The sequence below is a fragment of the Melanotaenia boesemani genome, chromosome 19 (genome assembly GCF_017639745.1).
Source record: "Melanotaenia boesemani isolate fMelBoe1 chromosome 19, fMelBoe1.pri, whole genome shotgun sequence".
Taxonomy (NCBI): Eukaryota; Metazoa; Chordata; class Actinopteri; order Atheriniformes; family Melanotaeniidae; genus Melanotaenia; species Melanotaenia boesemani.
The window spans coordinates 5377750-5399435 of NC_055700.1; the positions used below are offsets into that span (position 1 = coordinate 5377750).

The 21686-nt window shown below is 41.0% G+C and overlaps 1 protein-coding gene across 1 annotated transcript in view; it reads left to right on the top strand.

Moving 5' to 3' along the window:
- Positions 1-21436, top strand: part of LOC121630396 (unconventional myosin-XVIIIb-like) — a 66748-nt gene extending 45312 nt beyond the window's left edge. Inside the window, exons 33-43 of the mRNA XM_041970681.1 lie at positions 2607-2768; positions 2851-2964; positions 3839-3955; positions 4037-4120; positions 4346-4483; positions 4600-4785; positions 14462-14595; positions 14687-14728; positions 16455-16619; positions 19528-20472; positions 21247-21436. Of these exons, the coding sequence (XP_041826615.1) occupies positions 2607-2768; positions 2851-2964; positions 3839-3955; positions 4037-4120; positions 4346-4483; positions 4600-4785; positions 14462-14595; positions 14687-14728; positions 16455-16619; positions 19528-20464 (2079 nt within the window). The 3' untranslated portion in view covers positions 20465-20472; positions 21247-21436. The remainder of the gene's footprint in view (positions 1-2606; positions 2769-2850; positions 2965-3838; positions 3956-4036; positions 4121-4345; positions 4484-4599; positions 4786-14461; positions 14596-14686; positions 14729-16454; positions 16620-19527; positions 20473-21246) is intronic.
- The last annotated feature ends 250 nt before the right edge of the window (positions 21437-21686 follow it).

Sequence of the window (21686 nt, forward strand, 5' to 3'; positions counted from 1 at the left end):
CCTCAATGATGTGAAAGGCTGATAACATTATAGAGAAAATGGTAACGCCAAGGTATTGCAGCAAATGCCGCCCCTATAGTTGCTGAAATGTTGGGTGGATTTTAACATACTGCTTCTGCATTTTGGTTTAGTTTGGTTCAATAAATGATGAATCATAAATCATGCACTGTTGTTGAGCTGCGGTAAAATTTGCTTCCTTTTAAGACCCCGTAATAACCAGATAGCTTTGAATTAGGTTCTGATATGTAAAATATTCCACTTTAAAGTGTAAATGACAGTGTAGTAAATGACAGTACTGGATAAATGATGCAAGGTTCTGTGTAAACTACAAACACCTAATTTGTCTCTATTAAATAAACAAAATATAAATAGGGTTGTAATTAAACTAAGCTAGAAGCCAGTTTTTCAGACTTTTTCACAGACTTATATGTCTTAAACATACTGAATATGTCTAATAAACACATTTTTATAACGATTTATTATCTTGTAACTGTGGACTTATAAAACCACTCATCTAGCTTATTACTGACCAGCAGGTCATATTCACAGTTTTATTGCTTCCTCTGTTTTCTCATCTACAATTGATATATGACACCTCATCCAAACATTTGAACCTAATTTACTAAACTTAAAAACTTCCTCAGGAGTAAGATCTTTTTACCAGCTTCCACTTGGACGACTTCTTTCCAGCTTTTTGTCATAGATCATTCTCATTGTGGGTTAAAGCTCTCCAGATGATGGATATGTCATTTCTCCATTACAAGCACCACAAAACCAGCATATGCAGCGAGTTGGAGGTGGCTAATTTAACACTCTGTCACTGTAAGGATGTAATTAGACTCTTGATAAGTGGCCAAGGACCTGGTGTGTGGCCAAGCTGGCAAGCAATTCAAATCCAAGTCTGCAGGGTTGAGAGGGAAGAATGTTTTATTTTTACCACACAACCCACAAATTAGTAATTTTTTCTTGGATGAATCTAGGGAAGATAAACACTTATATGTAGCTACGGATGAAGAAAACAAGATGACTGGGAACATTAAGATAGAAAAACACCTGCTTAGGAAAACATTTGTGAACTCTTTTCTCCCAACCCAGAGAGGGTGACCCATCAGACTGAGGACCATGGTCTCACACTGTGACATGCACCATTATTTTGTTTGTTTTGAACTTGTTCAGCATCATAGCAACCAGAATGATGGCCCAGCTGCCCTGATGTGACCAACAAATTTACTTTGCCAGGAGGGGCCTTTATGGATTTAAGGCTCCTCTTAATACTTAAGTTTGATTTTTTATTTTTAAATTAGTCTATTGCTAAATGTACATGTAAGAGAAAAAAAGGAGATAAAGAAAACACCAAATGGAAGAAACAGCATCAACCTGTCAATCAAACAGAATAACCAGACAACCAGCAGCTACACCTGTAAACAGGAAATGGAAAACAACCTTCAGCAAGCCGACAACCATCAGGATCACCGATAGAAAGAAAGACCAGCTGGTGCACAGTTGACTCCCAGCAACAAATTAGTGGTAAATCATTGTATGCAAACTTTCCTTTTACTTTGGGAGTTTGTAGTAGTTAAAATGAACCAGTAGTTATTGAAAAGTTTCTCTGGTTTAGGTGTTTTCTTCTACTTGTTTCTCTCTGTTATGATCAATAACAATAAGTTATTTAGGGAAAATAATAAAATGTAAAATCATAATAAAACCACTATCTCATGTCAACCATGATGATCTCTCCCTTCAAAAATTCTCTTGTGAGGAAACCAGTTCACAGCTAAACAGGAAAACTTTCTCTGGTCTCCATATGACCTTATATCAGCAACTATCCACCTTTCACCATAGTTTCAGTGGTCTAGACAAATACAGTTTACCTGTTACAATGTTGACTGATGATGAAAATGAATGATTTTTAATTAATTTTGGTTATGTCATTTAAATACTCTGAAGTTACTGGCCATCCCTGTTTAAAAGAAGTTATCCAGGCAGCTGCACCATAACAAAGATCTGTGGACATTAGTTCAACAAAAACCATGTCCACACCAACTTCCTGCTGCTAACACAGAATATTTTACAGTTCGATAACTTTAAGTTAGGTGAACTAGAAATCATTATGTGTCGAACATAAAGCTAAGATTTTTTGATGTATCTTATCTAATTTGTGTGAAATTTCTCATGAACTTACAGCAAACTCAGATTTTTCCCAAACACAAATCATTCCAGTCAACAAAAACGTCGTCTTTTTGAGACAACAAATTAGCATATGTTGACTTTTCTTTTCTTTTCTTTTTTTTTTTGCAAAGCCAACTTGTTATTCTCACAAAAATCCTCACTCCTGTAACCAATAGTTAGAATGCTTAGTTATGTTTGATTTCATCATGTGTCATTTTTAGCTAAAGTGCACCGTTTTCTGCAGCATCTGGACAAACATACCTGGTAGTAATAACTCAGGCTTTGAATTGCTCCCACTTTTACTCTTCAAGCAGACAACTGGGACAAGGTTTTCTTTACTAAATGTGTTTCCGAGCACCTGCATGCATTAAACACCATCTACGTTGTATCACTGGTGGCTTTCTTGGCAGAATTATGAATCTTTTCTCATATTGTAGGTGGGACACCGAGACTTTGACGTGGAGAAGAAGCTGAGGAGAGACCTGAAGAGAACTCACGCTCTGCTGGCCGATGCCCAGCTGCTCCTCGCTACGATCGACAGCTCAGGCCAGAGCCTGCCCAACGGCAGCAAAGACCAGATAGAGCGGCTGCACTTCCAGGTACACTGCCCTCAACACACACCCTCACCACCACAGAGGGTCACCTTGTGCTCTATCTGAAGCTGTCTTTGTCTCTGATCAGCTTGAGGAGAGCGAGGCGAGGCGTCTGGAGGCTGAGAGCATTCAGAAAACCCTTACCCAGGAGCTGGAGAACACTCAGCTAGAACTGGAGAATATCTGCAGGCAGAAGAGTGTGGTGAGGCTTTACTGGTCCAGAGAAGGAAGTTTGTGATTTGACTTTTCTTGTGTCCCAAATCCTCACTGAGGTACTTGTTTGATGTTGGTCACCAATCTGTTTCTGCTTCTGTCTTTGCATCATCTGGCAAATAACACAGGGTGTCATTTGTATCACAAATGGGTCAATTTCTGCAGATCTGAGGTCAGAAGTTGGTTTTGATTTGATTTCTGCCAAGTCAGAAATCCTCTCACACTTAAATGACATGACAGCTGCCAGGAGGTGTTTAAAAAATAACAGGGCTGAACTGCACGGCTGACGGGCTGCTGGGCTAAAGTGCAGACAAACCACATAGCAGTGAAATAGCAACGTTTTAAGTGAATTTAAATGGTTTTTGCTGTAATTACCTGGTCAGTGTGTGGTTCTGGTCTGGATGAAGGTGGGGTGGGAGAACGTAATATCATGACTAGCTTTGGTTAACCAAGATTCATGTTTCCCATCCTCATAGCTAGTTAACTTTGTTTCAGGTGAGTTTGTGTCTGCTCCCTTCTCATGCAGGTGTAAATTAAACTAAAGCTCCAAAACTTAAATCAGATTGAAAATAAATGCTGAAACCATAATAGATATAAAAAAAAATAAAAAATAGAAAAGTAGACAGGTAAAGTATTGGGGGTATGAAAATGTTATTTAGTCGGCAGAGAACACTGATTAGATCAGGGGAATAACTTTTTGATGCTGACTTGCTCTAACACACGACTCAAATCAATGAGACATTAAAGGCTTTTAATCTACAGGGAAACATCTAAAATCTGCAGAACACTGGCCCACTGACTAAGTTAATCTGAAGGTGTAGAGCATGAGCCTGCCTCTTCCTCACCCTTTTCTCTGAATGCAGGCGGATGAACAGCTGGCCATGCTGCAGCATGAGAAGGTGGACCTGCTGAAGAGGCTCGAGGAGGACCAGGAAGACCTCAATGAGCTTATGAAGAAACACAAAGCACTTATTGCTCAGGTGCTTCCTTCATTAATCACACAATGAATTGTTTAAACACCCTGAAAGGAAACAAACATCCTCACACTTGGTCTCTATCAGTCCTCCAGTGATATCGCTCAGATCAGAGACCTGCAGGCGGAACTGGAGGAAGTGAAGAAACAGAGACAGTCTCTCCAAGACGAGGTGAACTGTGTTTGATTTGCAGAAAATAAATGCAGCCCTGAAAGCTTTATTAACTGAAAGTTCTGTTACAACTGACCTAGATGAGATTATAATGGATTTCTGGATCACTCAACCTGATTGTTTTTCATCTTAATGCACCTGCAAGCTTCAGGTGGAGCTCTGCTGCGCTCATTGATATATCTGTGCATTATTTAAATGCTTATGGCTCAACCTGCTCCTCTGCAGCTACAGCAGTGCACGTCCAGGGTGCAGTTCCTGGAGTCGTCCACCGTGGGGCGCAGCATTGTCAGTAAACAGGAGGCCCGTGTATGTGACCTGGAAAATAAATTGGAGTTTCAGAGAGGCCAAGTCAAGAGGTTTGAGGTAAGATCAGATAATGCTTTTCCAATTTCATCACATAATTATGAGCATGTGTGATATTGTAATCCCTCATTGCCTTTTATCTCACATTTTTATTCCTGATTCTGTGTGATGTGCAGGTGCTTGTGCTGCGTTTGAGGGACAGTGTGGTGCGTCTGGGAGAGGAGCTGGAGCAGAGCGCCCAGGCTGAGGCCCGGGAGAAGGAGAATGCCCGCTACTACCAGCAGCGGCTGCAGGAGATGAGGGTGGAGATGGAGGAGCTGAGCTTGAGAGAGCAGGACAGCAGCCGCAGACGCATGGAGCTGGTAACGTGATCAGACCACCATTTTTCTTCCTTTCACAACACCTATAAAAGGCTGCCTCTGGGTAGTATCCACTCACAGTCCTAAAGGTAAAGCACTGACCTTATATTATCTGAATATTTTAATAAGAAGCAATAAAATTAATTTCTGAAGACAACAAGGCAGCCACAAAATGTCTCAAACCCCAGTTTCATCATAGATTCACATGTTTGAAAAAAGATTTTGCAGTCAGAAATTTGTTGAGATGCTCCCTGGATGCAGAGCTGAGCCATTTAGAAACCATCTGGAAATACCCGTGGATATGGGTCAATTAAAAAAGAAAAAAAAGAAAAAAAAGAAATGAATTGGTATTTTGGTAACACATCCTGTTGCTTCCTTCACTCATGTTGCTTCAAGTCTCATCTCCTTCATTAGAAATTAAAAGGATAGGACTTCCGGTCGGAACCATGAACATGGCGACAGCATAGGAACACAGCTCCCCGACATTATGCAGTAATAATGCCCCGTACGGTTTAAATGTGAGTTTTTCAAGGACAACGAGTGAATAAATTACCGGGGGCAGGGATTATGACTAAAGGAAGACCAAAAAAGACGACATACGAAGCGGGGAAGAACGCGAAAGACGACAGCAAACACGATAAGCAAACATCGGAGCTAGCAGACTTAGCAGCAGAAGCTATCCCCGTGCTGGCGGAGGTTCATCGGGAGACACCGGGGCAAGTGGCTGAAAGCATGGCGGACTTAGATACGGTGTTGCGGGAGATAAGAGAGTTTCGCCGGGAAAATGCAGCTAGTCTTAAAGATATAAGAGAAGAAATCACGAAAACGAATGGCAGACTTGACGAGGCAGAAAGGCGCATAGTCAAAGCGGAAGACCGTGTTCAGAGTGTGGAGGAAGCTACACTGGAGCTGCTTAAACTTCAAAAGAGATTTGAGGAGAAGCTGATAGACCAAGAAGGGCGTGCCAGGAGAGAAAATATAAGACTGCACGGGGTTAAAGAGGGGGCTGAGGACAACACGGAGTCAATGGCTGACTTTGTAAAAAACCTGCTGAGGAAACAACTAGAATTGCCACAGTCATTCGCACTCAATATCGAGAGGGCCCACAGAGCGCTGTCAGCACGCCCTCCAAGTGATGCCCCTCCGCGGTCGATTGTTGTTAAACTGCTGAGTTACAGATGCAAAGAAGAAATCATCAAGCTGGCTTGGGAAAAGAAAGGGTTTTTGTACGAAGGGCGGCGGGTTATTGTGGATCATGATTATGCTCCCGAGATTATGAAGAGGCGTAAGGAATATATCGAGGCGAAGAAGATCCTGAAAGAGAAAAAGATCCGTTTTCAGACCCCATTTCCGGCGAAGCTCCGTGTCTTCTATGAGGGTGACACACGGACTTATAACACGGCGACAGAGGCAACCAAGGACATGGTAGAGAGAGGATTTCAGGTGAGAGTCATCAAACCAGCAGACGACCCGATGGAGAGGATACGGAGACAGATGTGGCGTCGAGCTGAAGCAGCGGATAAACCGGACGGGACGACATCAATGGGATACAAACAAAAACTGCAGATTTTCCGAAGAAACAGTGAGAAGGAACAGTGAAGAACAATGCATAAAGCCAGGTGAAAGGTGGCATATAGGACGATTAAGGTAACCGGATGCGCCTAGCTAGCACTTTTGATAAATAACTGAGAGTTCCCTTCCTTTTAAGTAATGGTCATGTCGGGACTGTTTTTCTTTTATGTTAATTTTCTTGAAAATATTGGACAAATGAACAGGGCCAAAGTAGGCCAAAAGGGCCCCTGGCCTTCATGGACCAGGGTCTATCCCTTAGAGCTAGGAGTTGGCTCAGAAAAGGTCAAGTTTTGGACCTCTTGTTTGGAAGTTGTTATTGATAAGGTTCGATTGTTTATTTCATTGTTCTTGTTCTTAATGTTTAAGTGTTGTAGCAAATGGGGTGGAAGGATAAGTAGGAGGGAATAGATAAGTTAAAATATAGAAAATGACTACTATTAAAATTGCCTCATATAATGTCAACGGAGTACTCAACCCGATAAAAAGGAGCAAGATAATTAGTAAAATGAAGAAGGAGAAGGTAGAAGTGCTCTTTTTACAGGAGACCCATTTAACTGACAAAGAGCATGACAAATTAAAAAGGAATGGTTATAACCAGGAGTTTTCAGCGTCATATAAATCTGGACATAGAAGAGGGGTGGCTATATTGATATCAAATAAACTCTGTTTTGAGAGACTGAGAGTGGTAAAAGACAAAGAAGGTAGATACATTCTAGTGACGGGTCGATTGGAAGGAGAACTAGTCACACTACTTAACGTTTATGCGCCTCCGGGATCAGACTGGGATTTCTTTAAGCAATTGTTTAACTTAATGGCAACAGAGGTAGAGGGTATTTTCATTGGGGGAGGAGACCTCAACCAAAGACTTAATCCACAATTAGACTCTTCTGGGAAAAATGTGCAAAAAAGTGTCACAGGGAAAAAAATCTGTAAAATGATGTCTGAGCTTGGAATTTTAGATATATGGAGAGAACTTAATCCTACTGGAAAAGACTACACATATTTTTCTGCACCCCATGTTCTGTACTCAAGAATCGATTATTTCTTGATTTATAATAGAGATCGATACAGGGTGGTAAGTTGCGAGTTTGGAGTAAGGGACTTGTCCGATCATAGTCCGGTGTATTTAAAAATGCACCTGGAGAACGAAAAGAAAACTACATTATGGAGACTTAACTCAAATTTATTAAATGGTCGCATGAGGGAAGAAATTGAGAAAGAAATTCAGGAGTACGTGGATGACAATGATAATGGGGAGGTGTGTCCGTCCATTCTGTGGGATGCTTGTAAGGCGGTAATGAGAGGGAAACTAATAGCTAGATCTTCATACTTGAAAAAGAAAAGACAGGAAAAGTTGAAATCATTGCAGGCTGATTTAGAAAAGATTGAAAGGGAACACAAAAATACATTAGATAAGGAAAAATGTACCGAGATTAAAAAGAAAAGGGCAGAGATAAATGACATCTTAACACAAGAAATTCAGAATAAACTGATCTTCTCCAAACAAAGAAATTATGAGGCCGGAAGTAAATCTGCGAAACTGTTAGCATATAGGCTTAAAAAACAACAAGCAACGAGAAACGTTTACAAAATGAGAGACCCACAAACGAAGAAATTGGTGTATAAAACAGGGGAAATTCATAAATGTTTTGAACTCTATTATAGACAATTGTATGCTAAAATGAACCATGATAATGAATTACAGATAGATAGTTTTTTGGAAAGGCTAAATTTACCACAGGTAACAGAAGAACAAAATGCTGCTCTAATATCGGAGATAACTATGGAAGAAATAAATACGGCAATTTCTAAACTCAAGAATAATAAGAGCCCTGGAACTGATGGATACATCTCGGAATGGTATAAGATCTACAGACACAAACTATTACCATTATTACATAGGACTTTTAATTGGATACTACAAGGAGGAGGGATTCCTAATTCATGGAAAGAGGGAATTATTTCTGTAATTGCGAAGGAAGGAAAGGATGAAACCAACTGTTCCAACTATAGACCTATAAGTGTACTCAACATAGACTATAGACTCTTCACAGCAATCTTAGCAAGGCGAATAGAGAAAATTTTGCCAGATATCATAAGTTTGGATCAAACAGGCTTTATCAAACGTCGCCAGACACACGATAATATCCGCCGGACCTTACATATAATGCAGTATATATCAAATAACAAGTTAGAAGCATTGATAATGGGGATTGATGCAGAAAAAGCTTTTGACTCAGTTAGGTGGGAATTCTTATATAGGGTTATGAAGAAGTTTAATTTTCATGAAACTAGTATTAAGTTATTGCAGGCCTTATATGCAAATCCTACAGCAAGGATTAAAGTCAATGGAAGTTTGTCCAACGCAATCACACTAGAACGAGGCTGCCGACAAGGGTGTTCGGTTAGCCCATTACTCTTTGCCATCTTCCTGGAACCCTTGAGCCAGTGGATAAAACAGCATGAGGTTATAAAAGGTATAGTTATTGCGGGACAAGAGCATAAAATAGCCTTGTTTGCGGACAACATCCTTATTTATCTTGAAAAACCCAACACATCGTTACCTACACTTATGACCATCTTTGCGGAATTTGGGAGGCTATCTGGGTATAAAATTAACATACAAAAAACTCAAGTCATCACTTTTAATTACGAACCAAATCAGGCTATTGAACAGAATTATAAAATTAAGTGGGGACAGAAATCAATGAAGTATTTAGGTATAAACCTAACACAAGATTTGGGACAGTTGAAATCATCTAATTATACTCAGTTAATATCGAAAATAAAAGCCGATTTGGGAAAATGGAGCTTAATCCCTTTTTTAAGTCTAACATCAAGAGTAGAGATAATTAAAATGAATGTTCTTCCCCGGCTGCTATATGTATTTCAGACTCTTCCAGTTGAAGTGACGGAGACAGAATTTAAAGAATGGGATAAAATGATTTCCAGATATGTCTGGCAAGGCATGAGGCCAAGAATCAAATATAGAACAATGCAGTTATCAAAGGGAAAGGGAGGACTGGCATTGCCGTGTCTGAGGAGCTATTACTATGCCGCACAGCTCAAAGTGTTGTTGCACCTATGTGACCCCGATTATCTTGCAAAATGGAAGGACATAGATGAAAATTTAATAGAAAAAGTTCCAGTACAGGCGACTATATGTGACAGTAAACTGAGATCTTATATAAAGGAAGGAACAAACCCATGGCTTGAGGTACCTCTTAGGATATGGACTGTCATTGTGACTAAATACAATTTGATGGGTAAGTGTAGATCACTGAGATGGATTGCGTATGATACGGATTTCATACCCAATAAGTTAGATAATACATTTAAAAAATGGGAAAGTGGGCCAAAGATGTATTGGGAAGCTAGTAAAGATAAGGTAATGATGAGTTTCCAGGAACTAAAGGATCGATATGTTCTAAACAATCAAGATTTCCACAGATATCTCCAGTTGCGACACTATGTAGGGCAGGAAATAAAAAAAGAGGATCTAGATGTCTCCCAACCAACGATAATCAAAATAATGGTTGAAGCATGTAAATCAAAGTTGGTTAAAAAAATTGTCTCCAAATTGTACATGGCTCTAGAGGAATTGAAAACTGACACCACAGATTATATAAAAGGAAAGTGGGAGAGGGAAGCAAATATTGAGATACCAAGGGAAGACTGGGAAGAAATAAACGAAATACAATGGAAGACCACCAGCTCCACACTTTGGAGGGAGCATGGATGGAAGAACATAATAAGGTTTTTTGTGACACCCGCACAAAGAAAATATGTAGATGCAACGTGTTGGAGACTATGTGGAGAAGCCAGAGCGGATCACTATCACATCTTTTGGGGATGTCCACTAATAGGTCAATATTGGGGTGAGATTAAAAAAAGTGTTGATAAGGTGCTGAAAACAAATATCCCTCTCACCTTTGAAGATATGTTTTTAGGAAGGACGAACAAGCTTAACCTAAAGAAACCTGAAGATTACAAATTGTTGAGGATCATGTTGGTGGCCAGTAAAAAGACAATCACCAGGAGGTGGCGAAGTGGGGTAGCACCTAGGGGAGATGACTGGGTTGAAATAATGATGAACATTTACCAAATGGAGAAACTAACTTTTTCTCTTAGATTGGAACTGGACAAACTCAATGCCGTTTGGGAAGGATGGCTACAATATGTGAAACAACTAAGAGGGGATTTGGGATAGGAATTGTATTACTTACCCCCAGATCATGTGGTATCATTTGTGGAGATGGATGGTGTATATGTGAAATCCTAGTCTTATTTCCGATTGCATATGTATCCCTAATGGAAAGTGAGACGGAGGTTGGACACCCTTGTTCTAAGCTACATTGTTATAAATGTTTATTGATTATAAGTTTAAACTGTCTTTTAATATTCTTGGTACCTAAACTTTCATTACTACCGAATATGAACGGTCAAAATTTTAAAACATTAGGTATCTGGGTGCTGGTTGTAATAGCCCACAGTCCGTGCAACATAAGTGTACCAGAGTATTGTTATGTATTATTTTTGTCTTTTTATTTTTTGTTTGCTTTTTGAAAACTCAATAAAAAAGTGAATGAAAAAAAAAAAAGAAATTAAAAGGATAGAAAACCATGAAAAAAGAAAACATCAATTTAGTCTGACATGACACCAAACTTTAACACTTGATAAAATACTTCCACAAAGTATATACATTTATTTCCTTAATGCTGGGTCCTCCAGAAGCTCCTCCTTTCTCGTTCGTAGGCCAACCAAGAGTATGATCCCTCCAGCTTGTCCTTGGAGCTTTCTGAAGGTCTTTCAAAGTTTTTCTTTGCACATTTGCCACTTTTTTCACCCGTTTTCTGTCCAGTCCTTGTACCTGACCATTTTCAGAAGTATTTTTTTCATCTGTTAAACCGCTTAACTCTGACCTGTGAACCAGCATTTAAGGCTCCAAACTCCAAACAACCAACAGCTTAGCAAAGAACTCATTTTAAATTGGATCTTTAGGCCCTACATTACCAGCAGCCTGGCACAAAGACATATAATTTGCTCCCGTTTCTTTAGTTGCACCTATGATCTGAAAACTTGGCATATCTCAGCATGGTGTGCAGTGCATCCTGAAGAAACTGGACAAGTCTAAAAAACTATGTACTGCAGATGAGGAGGATTGGAATGATGATCAAACAGGAGCGCTCCAAATACCTAAAGCTTCTTGCACAGTACTGGCTGCAGAAATATCTCTAATCAGTCGTCGTCTCTTGATGTTTGCCTTCATCTTCCTTGTTTTTCTCGTATTCTTTGACGACCTGCTTCTTTCCTCACATCTGTGTTGAGTCGCAGATGACAGCGTGTTGCTCTGACTTGTTTCTCATTTTCTTTGGCATCTCTGTCGCCTGCAGATACATCACCACATCTCTGCGTTACCTGGGCAGCGTGGAAGCTGCTAAATATAAAACCCAACAGGGCCATACTCCTATCCAGGCTGTGGGACAGCATTTTAGGAGACGGGCTCGCAGTAAAGACTTCCTCCAGGCGATGGAAGTGCCTTACACTTCCAAGCAGCTGCTCTCATTACCACAAACAGCAGCTGTTTCATTATCTGGAACATTTGAAAAGCATTATTGTCTTTAGTGGGAACTGTCTGATGGCTCAGATAAAGTCTCTACAGACACTGGATAAAACTGTTGGGTACTCTGGGTACGGTTTATCCCTCAAGCAGTAGGGCTGGGTTCTACATCTCTAGGTATTTTGGGGGGCATCATTTATGTAGCAACCTATAAACTGTATTTATTTACATCTAAATCTCACCCCATATGTAAACCGCAATTATAACAACATAAAAAAGTAGTAAAAAGACTAGAAGATGAGAACAGTTTTGAAATTGATCTCAAGGATGGATGGTAGTCAGATTCATGCTTATATGTCCTGTGTGTTTTTACTTGGTTGTAACTTCAGACACCCAAATCTATGTTCTGAAGCAGTGAAATATTGATTTTGTTATAAAATAACCCCGTTAAGGGATGTGAACATAAACCCGCCTGAGGCTGAAATCTTTGGAGAGCCTCCCGCTCGTTTGGGAACATCATTACACTCCTGCACTTTTCCCATTAGTGACCTCAGGACCAGAGAAAATGCAGGTGAAGTGCTGGTGCATTGATTAAACAAGCTACAAGCAGGGTTAAAAGATGGGCTTGTTGTAAGACTCCTTTTTTCAATTAAGTATCTCATGTTTTTGCTTTTGTTTTGTTTTCTTGTATTGCCTTTCTTTTATACCTGTCTAGTGGTAAATGGACAAAATGCATCAGTATGATTATCGCTGTAGCTGAAGGTCCTAGTTCATCTGAATGTTCTTCCAGTACATTAGGAACATCCTCCTTTGATAGTCCATCTAAATTAATATCCCCTCTTTGTGTTCTCTCTCACTTTCATCTTCTTCCTAATCACAAACATGTCAAGCAACAACAATCTTTGGCACAGACCAAGTTAAAATGGAAAAATATTTCTTCAGCGTGGTTGAAATCAATCTGATTAGAGAGCTGTGTGTCTTTACATGGATCAGTGTTCTGCAGGGAAAATAAATATTACTTTCACAAAAGTACATCCTTTCATAGAAACTGTATTCCCTGTAGCAGTGCTCCCTGCCACTCAAAAATGCTTTAAGAAACCACATCAAACTCTGAGTTTGATGTTGACTTTGCCTCTAAAGTTTCCACATCTCAATCAAATCAAGCTAATTCTGCATCATCCAGTGGGGTCCATGTCTCAAAGAGTCTCTGTTTCAGCTACAAACACGACATACTTTATATTAATGTAGTGGATTAATCATTAGTATGATACCAGCTGCAAAACTTTGTCTTTCACAAAGTTGGATTCTGAAAAGAAAACTCTAACACAACCTTTCAAGACATAAAACTTATTATTTCTCTTCAGTAAATCTTGTCTGTAGTTCTAAAACTAAACCTTTTTATTTATTTATTTTTTTTGTCTGCAACACACAATGCTACACACTTAGATTCTGTTATTATAAAAATGCTCTTTGATGCATTTTAGTGCATATTTTTGTACTGGTAACAACAATGGAAGATGACTGGAAATGGTCTTTTTCCTGGTGCAGATTTGTTGGGATTGTTAAAACATGAAGTCCATCATAAGTCACACCTGCAGAAATGAATGTTGGCTCTGCCTTTAATTCTAATATTAAATGGCTAAAATTCAGTTTCATCATTAAGATCAAAGCAAATGTTTAAGATATTTTTCCACCGAGTTAGCATTTTTTGGAGCCAGATATTCTCAGTTCTTCTCATTCTTAGATGATTTCTTTATGACCTTTGAGCAGAGGAAAAGAGAGCTTCAATAATTATTCAGTTATTAGAGCAAAGAAACACACACACACAAGGCTGCCCTTTAACAACCTACCAAAACACACATGCACTTCATGAATAGACATATTCATACAAACAACAACAGACACACATTCATCTTCCTCCCACCTCCCCAGCACCATTCATAACGTCATCTCTCCTTCATCCTGCTTTCTCTCTCTGACTGTGATTAATCCTCATTGTCTCTTCAAGGTTATGAGCACACACACATACAGACACACACACATACTCATACATGCTTATGTGTCTCTATGACAACTGCTGCACCCACACCCGTCTCCTCAAAGCCAACAAAGCCAATAATTTGAAAGCTTAGGAGCTTTTGCATGTGTGCATCCACTTGTGTTTGTAGGCGTGTGTGACAGGATGCCAGAGAGACGGGATTATAAAAGAAAGCACAGACAAGATGAATTAATAAATCACTATTTTCCCAATGTCAGTGTGTGTATGTTGCTATTTTCTTCTAAATAACCTGGCCAAAGTGCTGCAGACTACAGCAGCAGAGCCCTGATCATAGAAGCGTGTATGTGTGAGGGAGGACACACCATCAGACGTTCAGGGTTTGACTGATGAGGTAATATGGGCTCAAATGAAGGTAATTGCTGAGGCGGATTGAGCCCTGGGGTCTTTTCAGGTTGCTGGTGGATGAAAATACATAGCTGGCCTGTTGAAGGTGAGTGCCACATTCACCCTGGTGTCCGCTAATGTCCTCTAATCTGATTTGTTTACAGGAAATGCAGGTGGAAGAGCTAACCGCCGTCAGACAGACGTTGCAGGCCGATCTGGAGACGTCCATCCGCCGCATTGTCGATCTGCAGGCCGCCCTGGAGGAAGTGGAATCGAGTGATGAAAGTGATACAGAAAGGTAGTGAGACTTCAGCAAGGTTTCCCTACTATTAAATCATCATACCTGTGTCCTTAAACTCAACCTTTCACTGCTCTGCTCTTAAATCCAGCGTTCAAACTGCTGTGGAGTCCTTTACTCGAAAGAAAGACCTGTAAGGAACTCATGTCTGTGTGTGTGTGAGGTGGTAATGTGTGGCTGTAACTTGAGCATCAGGTCAAGAAGTGTGATCATTAACTTAAAGGATGATTCCTGCGTATTATAACTAGACTGAATCATAAACTCCCACATTAATGAAAAAGTTTTCACTAAATCAGCTGCACAGTTTAAGTCAGACTGATAAGTCAACCCCTGGCAGAAAATAAGGAATCACCACTCTTGGAGGATGTTTATCCAGCTTAAAAAAATGAGAGAAAATAATATTATTTAACAGCTGAATAAAACTGGATTTGTTGGTAAATATGAATAAAATTTATGTTAATGGCCATTTCTTTGCACAGAAAGTACTTTGTTCCAGCTCCTCCGGCATTTCTGACAGCTTTGCAGGATGGCGCCTTGTCATGTACCTTTGAAAACAGCAATTTCTCAAATTGTCTATCAGATCCAGACTATTTGCAAGCCATGTCATTGTGCCAATGTGTCTTTTCTAAAGAAAAGTTTGAACACTTTTTGCATCTTCATTACTATTGCAACAACACATCATCAGTAGGGTATAATTAACCTGTCTCACGACGGTCTAATCCCAGCTCACGTTCCCTATTAGTGGGTGAACAATCCAACGCTTGGTGAATGCAGAAAAATTACCTCAGCATCATCAGACTTTCTTCGATTGAAAGTCCACCAGACATTTACTGTAGAGGTGATGAACACTTTTTCTACAAAATATAACCACTGAATGAAATCTTCTAAAAGTGGTGATTATACATTAATTCTCTAGTGTGTTTTAATGGTTCTTTAATGTGCCTCGAGTTAGAAAAAAAAAAAACCAAACAAAAAAAATCCCAGAAAAATATTTTTCTTTCATTTTCTGTACCGCTTAATCCAGTTAAGAGTCCAGTAAGCTGGAGCCTATCCCAGCAATTAACAGGCAAGAGGCAGGTACACCCTGGACAGGTTGCCAGTCCATCGCAGGGCTAACACGAAGAGACAAACAACCACTCTTACTCACATTCACTCCTAGGGAGAATTTAGAGTGACCAATTTACCTAACATGCATGTCTTTGGACGGTGGGAGGAAGTGGGAATACCCGGAGAGAACCCATGCATACATGCAGAGAACATGCAAACTCCACACAGAGAGGCCACTGATCCAACCTCCCCCCAGCCGAGGCTCGTGATCTTCTTGCTGTAAGGCAGCGGTGATAACCACCACACCACCATGCCGCCCTGATTGAAAATATGTTTCAATCAATAATAAATGCATTATGGATAATGAAATAGCACATTACTTAATGTTCTAAATACAGGGACATAATTCACTACTTTTCCATGAGCATATTGTGCAGGCTAAATTTTGGTATTTATGGGTAGATAATCCAACTGACCATGAAGATGCTGATCTAACAACCTGCTGCATCTTTCATTTATCCTGATGACCTCTGCTTCCATTGCTGCTGTCAATCCAAAGCTTCCTCTGTGCATTTTGAGATCTGTCTGCATTATTTAGCTAATAACACAGGAGGAATGAAAACAGATAAACCAAAGTGACATTAAGACTTCAACCTGGCTTGCAGTGGTTGATCTTCTGTTGCTGAGCTGCAGTCATACACAATCATCTGCAATGTGCTTGCATGCTCATTGCAGCTAATTATGCAGAACAGCTAGCTAAAGAGCATGAGGGGAGGCAAAGTGTTGAGGTGTTCACTTTTCTTGTCTTGCAGTGACTCTGTGTCCAGTGTTGGCTCAGTTGGGATAGAGGATGTTGGAGAGGGGATTCGTAGCCGGTTAGGACTTGCAAAAGGAGGATCCCGCAGTGGTGGCTCACCATACAGCAGCCAAGATGGCCGTCAGTCCGTCACTGACACCATGAGCACATACAGCTTCCGGTAAGTTAGATACAGACCCTTCAACCAAGTTTATAGATAAAGTTGCATAACAACAAGCATTGGGGTGTGTACAATATTTTTTGATTTCATGTTAAGCAGATGCAATAATGTTACCAGATTGGACATTTGTTGGTTATATTCAAAATATTTTTATATCAACACAACCTTAACCTGTAATTTCTGCTTTACTTATACCGTGTATCCATCAATATGTAGTTATTTTTGTACTTTTTCATCCAGTGTGACTGTCACTTTGATATGCTGTACTCTTCTCTTTCAACATTGGTTTTGGCATCTCAGTATGGGGCTCAAGCCTCATACGCTGTCCCCAAAAGCTCTGAATGCTAGTCTTGACTTGCAGAAAGAAATAACATCTGCTTCTGAGAGGAAGGACTTCCTCCTACTAGAAGAGCCTAGCGTCCAACAAATCTCTTCTCACTCCCAGAAGCCTTTCGGATAGCAGGTGCTAACGGGCTAGCAATACTGTTAGAGCGAGCTAGCCATTCAGTCACCAAACGCTATGTCTCAGCAACTAGGCTGTCACCAAACACTGGCTCCAGATGTTTTAGTTTTTCCTTCAGATCTGACAAACCACAGAGCTCAGAATTTCCTTCACCATGGAAAAGGAAGCTGCTAGCCAAAGCGTGCACATGTAGTGACAAAATTGCCTGAGCAGATACCAATGCTGTTTGTGCTTGATAACTAGGGATGCACCACACCCAGGACATGTTAGCATCCTTGGTTATTTGTGAGCATCGTACTCGCCTGTTTCTCAACACTCAGAGACGCAGGCTAGCATGCCAAAGCTGACCCAACAGGAGGAAACACTATCCCCACAGGTACCAGCTAAGGCTACCAGCTAGATGCTAGCACATATGACAGGAAATTGCAGGCATTTGAGGATTGGTGTGCTAAACCAGGGGTGGTGGCGCTTCAGCCCCCCTTTTTCCATTTTTACGGGAGCTGCAGGATGAAAGTTTGCCTTTTTTCACTGTCCAAGTTGATTTAGCTGTCATATTGACTTGCCACATAGGTTTTGGGGACAAAGCAGTTGGCCAACACCCGCTTGTTTTGAGTTTCTCAAGGACGAATGAGACTGTGGCCAGTGTCAACTAGCTTGACTGCCTCAAAGGATTAACTTATGCTGCTTGATGCACTGTCACACTTGCCTTTCGAGTTGCTGCAGCAAGTTGAGCTTAAGCTGCTCTCCTTTAAGGTGTGTGGGTGGCATTCATGCCCTGTCAGTCAACTCCTCTTGTATGTCATTTTTAATGGGCAATCTATGGTGCTGCTGAAGCCAAACTCTTCTTTTACACTTAAAGTTTTTAACCCAGCTTCTGTCGTCACTTTTCTCCTCGCAGGATCATGAGTGGCTTAACTCACTCTCTTCAGTGCTGACATTACTCATTTAATATAGACAAGACAGGTTCAGAAAATCGGAATAGCTGTTTGTATAGTGGGCTCCACACCATACGGGGGAAGACGGGACCTCTTCCAAAGCAAAGATGGTCTCACTGGATTATAGCCTCCAGCAAGTTTGCGTGCTATTCTGCTCATGGTATTGCTCCATCCTGGGCACTGTTTTAAAGCATTTATTTAGAAGATATAAATACAGCTGCCAACCAAGCAACATCTGTCACAAGGGCAAGATGGTGGACCCAGGAAGCAGAGTTCTAGAATTGAGAAAAAGGTTTATTTGATGACAAAAAGTGTCTTGTGAGCTGGTATAAACAGCGAGCGGGCAGACAGCTGACCCTCGGTCTGTAGGGGCAGAGTTGTGCAGGCATGGCTCTGGATCTGAAAGGCTTAAACAGGATTCTCTGGAAGACAATGCAGATCAAAAAACCAGGAAACATGAGCAAGACTGAATTTCTCAAATACAAGAGACCAGATACCAAGCGTTGGTGGTTCAACGCTCTGGCGTCGAGTGAAGGAAGGATGTGGTCTAAATATTCTGCTGGTGGATGAGTAGATGACTGGTAGCCGTGATGATTAGATGGATGGCAGCTGCGATGATTAGATGAATGGAAGCTGTGCCATAGGAACCTGTCTAAATAAATAACCACACCCACAGACGGGGGTAAGCTTGTCTGGCAAAAGAGGCATCTCTATAGGGAAGTAATACTGAAACTAATGTTGAAAGAGAACTTTGGCTTAAATGAGGCCCAGTTGTTTGAAACATGAGTGAGGTATGCCACCAGACCACCCTGAGGGTGGAGAGGTGTGCTTACCTAAACTTAAAAATGAGGTAGTCCCTCATTTCAGGAGTCCCTTCTTTCTGCCAGTCAAGACTTCTAACAAGGCTTCTGAGGACAGTGTGTAAGATGTGTTCTGGATTGTTGTTGGGGTGATACCCACAAAGGTGCTGCTGTCATACGCTCACCAGTGCAGTTTGTACCTTTATTTAGACCAGCATTAATTCTCTGGGGGCTGTCTTAGCTTTATAAGGTATAAATACACACTGTTTAGGGTACCGTAGCAGTACCTTTGAGGGTACGACCCCAGTGACAATCCTTTGTATCCCTAAAGGTACAATTAGTTACTTTGTAAGATATCTTACTCATGTTTTAGAGAAGCAGGGTTAATTTCTTTGCCTTAAGCTGAAATTGCCCCAGTATACACTCCACTCACTCCCACTCCAAACCACTCCCATTATATCTGAGCTCTGCATTTTCTCTTTAAATTATTTTTTATAATTACTCTTTTTAAAAACCTCTTCACTACACACTTACTCCCACACACTCACACATGCGCACAGGCAGACATCTTCAAGCATACATAAAATAAATTCAGTGTAAAAGATTATATATGTATATATATTTATATATATATATATATATATAAAGCAGACTAGTTTGTGTTTCTGTGAAGACCCGCAGTTTAAAGTGTTTCTGTCACTCATTTGCAGCTCATGTGTGGATTTTGACGAAGGTTCTGAAGCTGGAGGAGTTGGCGCCAGACGTGTCAGCCGAGCCCCGTCCTCTTCAGCTCTGTCTGAGCTGCTGGATGGACTCCGTAAACGTAGAGCTGGTGGTGATGCAGGAGATGGAACTGGTAGCACTGTATCCCTGCCAATATACCAAACAACTGGAGCCTCAACTCTTAGACGGAGGTCATCAGCCCTCTCTCTCGGTCCAGAAGACATACCAGAACCCCGGCCTGGTCCCAGTATCCTCAAACCATCCTCTCCTCTCCTGTCTCGTGCTGCCAGCGCTCGCTCTATCATTGACTCTCAAGAATCTACAGCTGGAGCAAAAATCTCTCGCTTTAGCTCAAACGATTCAGTTTCATCGCTCCCATCGCTGCCACGCCTCTCGTCATTGTCATCCACTCTTGCTGCTCGCCATCCTCCTCCCTCACTGTCCATCCCAGAGGAAGATCCAGATGAACCCCGCTCTGCAACGACTCCCATCCAGCGCTCTCCGCAGGTACTGCGACGGTGCACACTGGGGAGTCTCATTACTGCGGATGGAGGTGAGTGCTCTCTGGGTTCAGAACCAATGGTGTTCCAAAACCGCCGCCTTGCTGGCGATCGCGACGATGCAGCCTCTGACATCCTGCCCGCCATCCGGAGAGCTCAGTCCACCAGCAGCCTGGCCAGCTCAGTCAGAGGAGGAAGGAGGGCGTTGAGTGTCCACTTTGGAGAGTTGCCACCTTCCACCCGCAGCAGGAAAAGCTCAGAAACGGAGTCTTCCAGCTCAGGTGGTTCAGGGGGAAGCTCCCAGGGCAGTGGGCCAAGACGCCGGTTTGAGAGGCCGCAAGGAGAAAGACTGGAGGCGGAGGGCAGCGAGGGGGGTGACGTGGCTTCTGTCATGAAGAAATACCTTAAAAAGGAGGTCGACTGACAGATGAGGTGAGCCGTCAGGCGCAAAGAGAGTGAAAACTCTGGGTCTTTAATTTAGTGTTTCATGCATCAAATTTCTTCTATTTCAGCGCCTATTTCCCAAAAGAATCTTAAGCTGATTGTGAAATCCTTTTTGGGTGTCACAGCTCAGGACGCCACTGCTTCTTTCCTTCATGAATTATAAAAGGCTGTCACTTCAAAGCTGTGGGCGATAGATTTTACATTGGTTCTGTTTTTATACTGTAGAATTTCATATAGAGCCATTTTTGAGTCACTTCTTTGGGTGATTGTCATTTGCACTTTTGAGCAAGACATTTCCACAATAATCAGACTGTTTGAGACAAAACTTAATTCAGACATTCACAATCCCCTACTGATAAACTAGCAGCTTTATGTAAAATCTGGTATATTTAGGTTTAAATCTTCTGAAGAGAAACTGATGCTCTTTACTTCAGCGATTATCGTCAGGAAACCCAGCCTTGATTGTTTTGGCATAAAGTGGAAAACCCATCAGACATGGTCATTAATCACATAAAATGCACGTAGCACTAACGTCATTTTTCTCCCAAATGAGCTCTCTGCTGAGAATTGGTGTCGCATGACTCATAAATAATTGAGGTTGTAGTATTTTTCAGCCCCATTTCAGCTTGTGATGAGTGAATCTCAGGTGGTTGATGAATTCCAGCTCAGACTTGTATCTGACTCAAAATGCACATAACACCTCTCTTTCACATCACATCTCTGACCAACATGTTCCTTTTTTTATTTTTTATCTCCCATCAGGCTCTTTATGTGTCCACATCCAGCTGTGAGCTTCAAAGAGCCTGCAGATTTCCGGAGACTGAAGGAAATGCTTCAGAAGTCATCGAGGATGCTTTTTAATTCCTCATACGCATATTAAAGCAACTGAAAATACACTTGCTGTATTTTTGAAAAAGTTCTCTTTGTATATGAATTAAAAACTATAACTACATGCTTTCATGTTAATGTGCTGCATCTCTCACTCACCCATTAACACCTGTTACATATCATCTCCCTTTTTCAAACTGGAAAACCTTCACATGTAATAATCATGACAATATGCGTGAGGTGAGTTGGAGCTGGTTTGCATTTTTTTAAAGGGAATATTTATTGCAATACTGTTTATTTACTTTTAGTTAAGATGGAAGTACTTCTGGCTCAGAAAGCTGTGAAGTTCCTATAGAGAGGTGAATAGAAAAAGT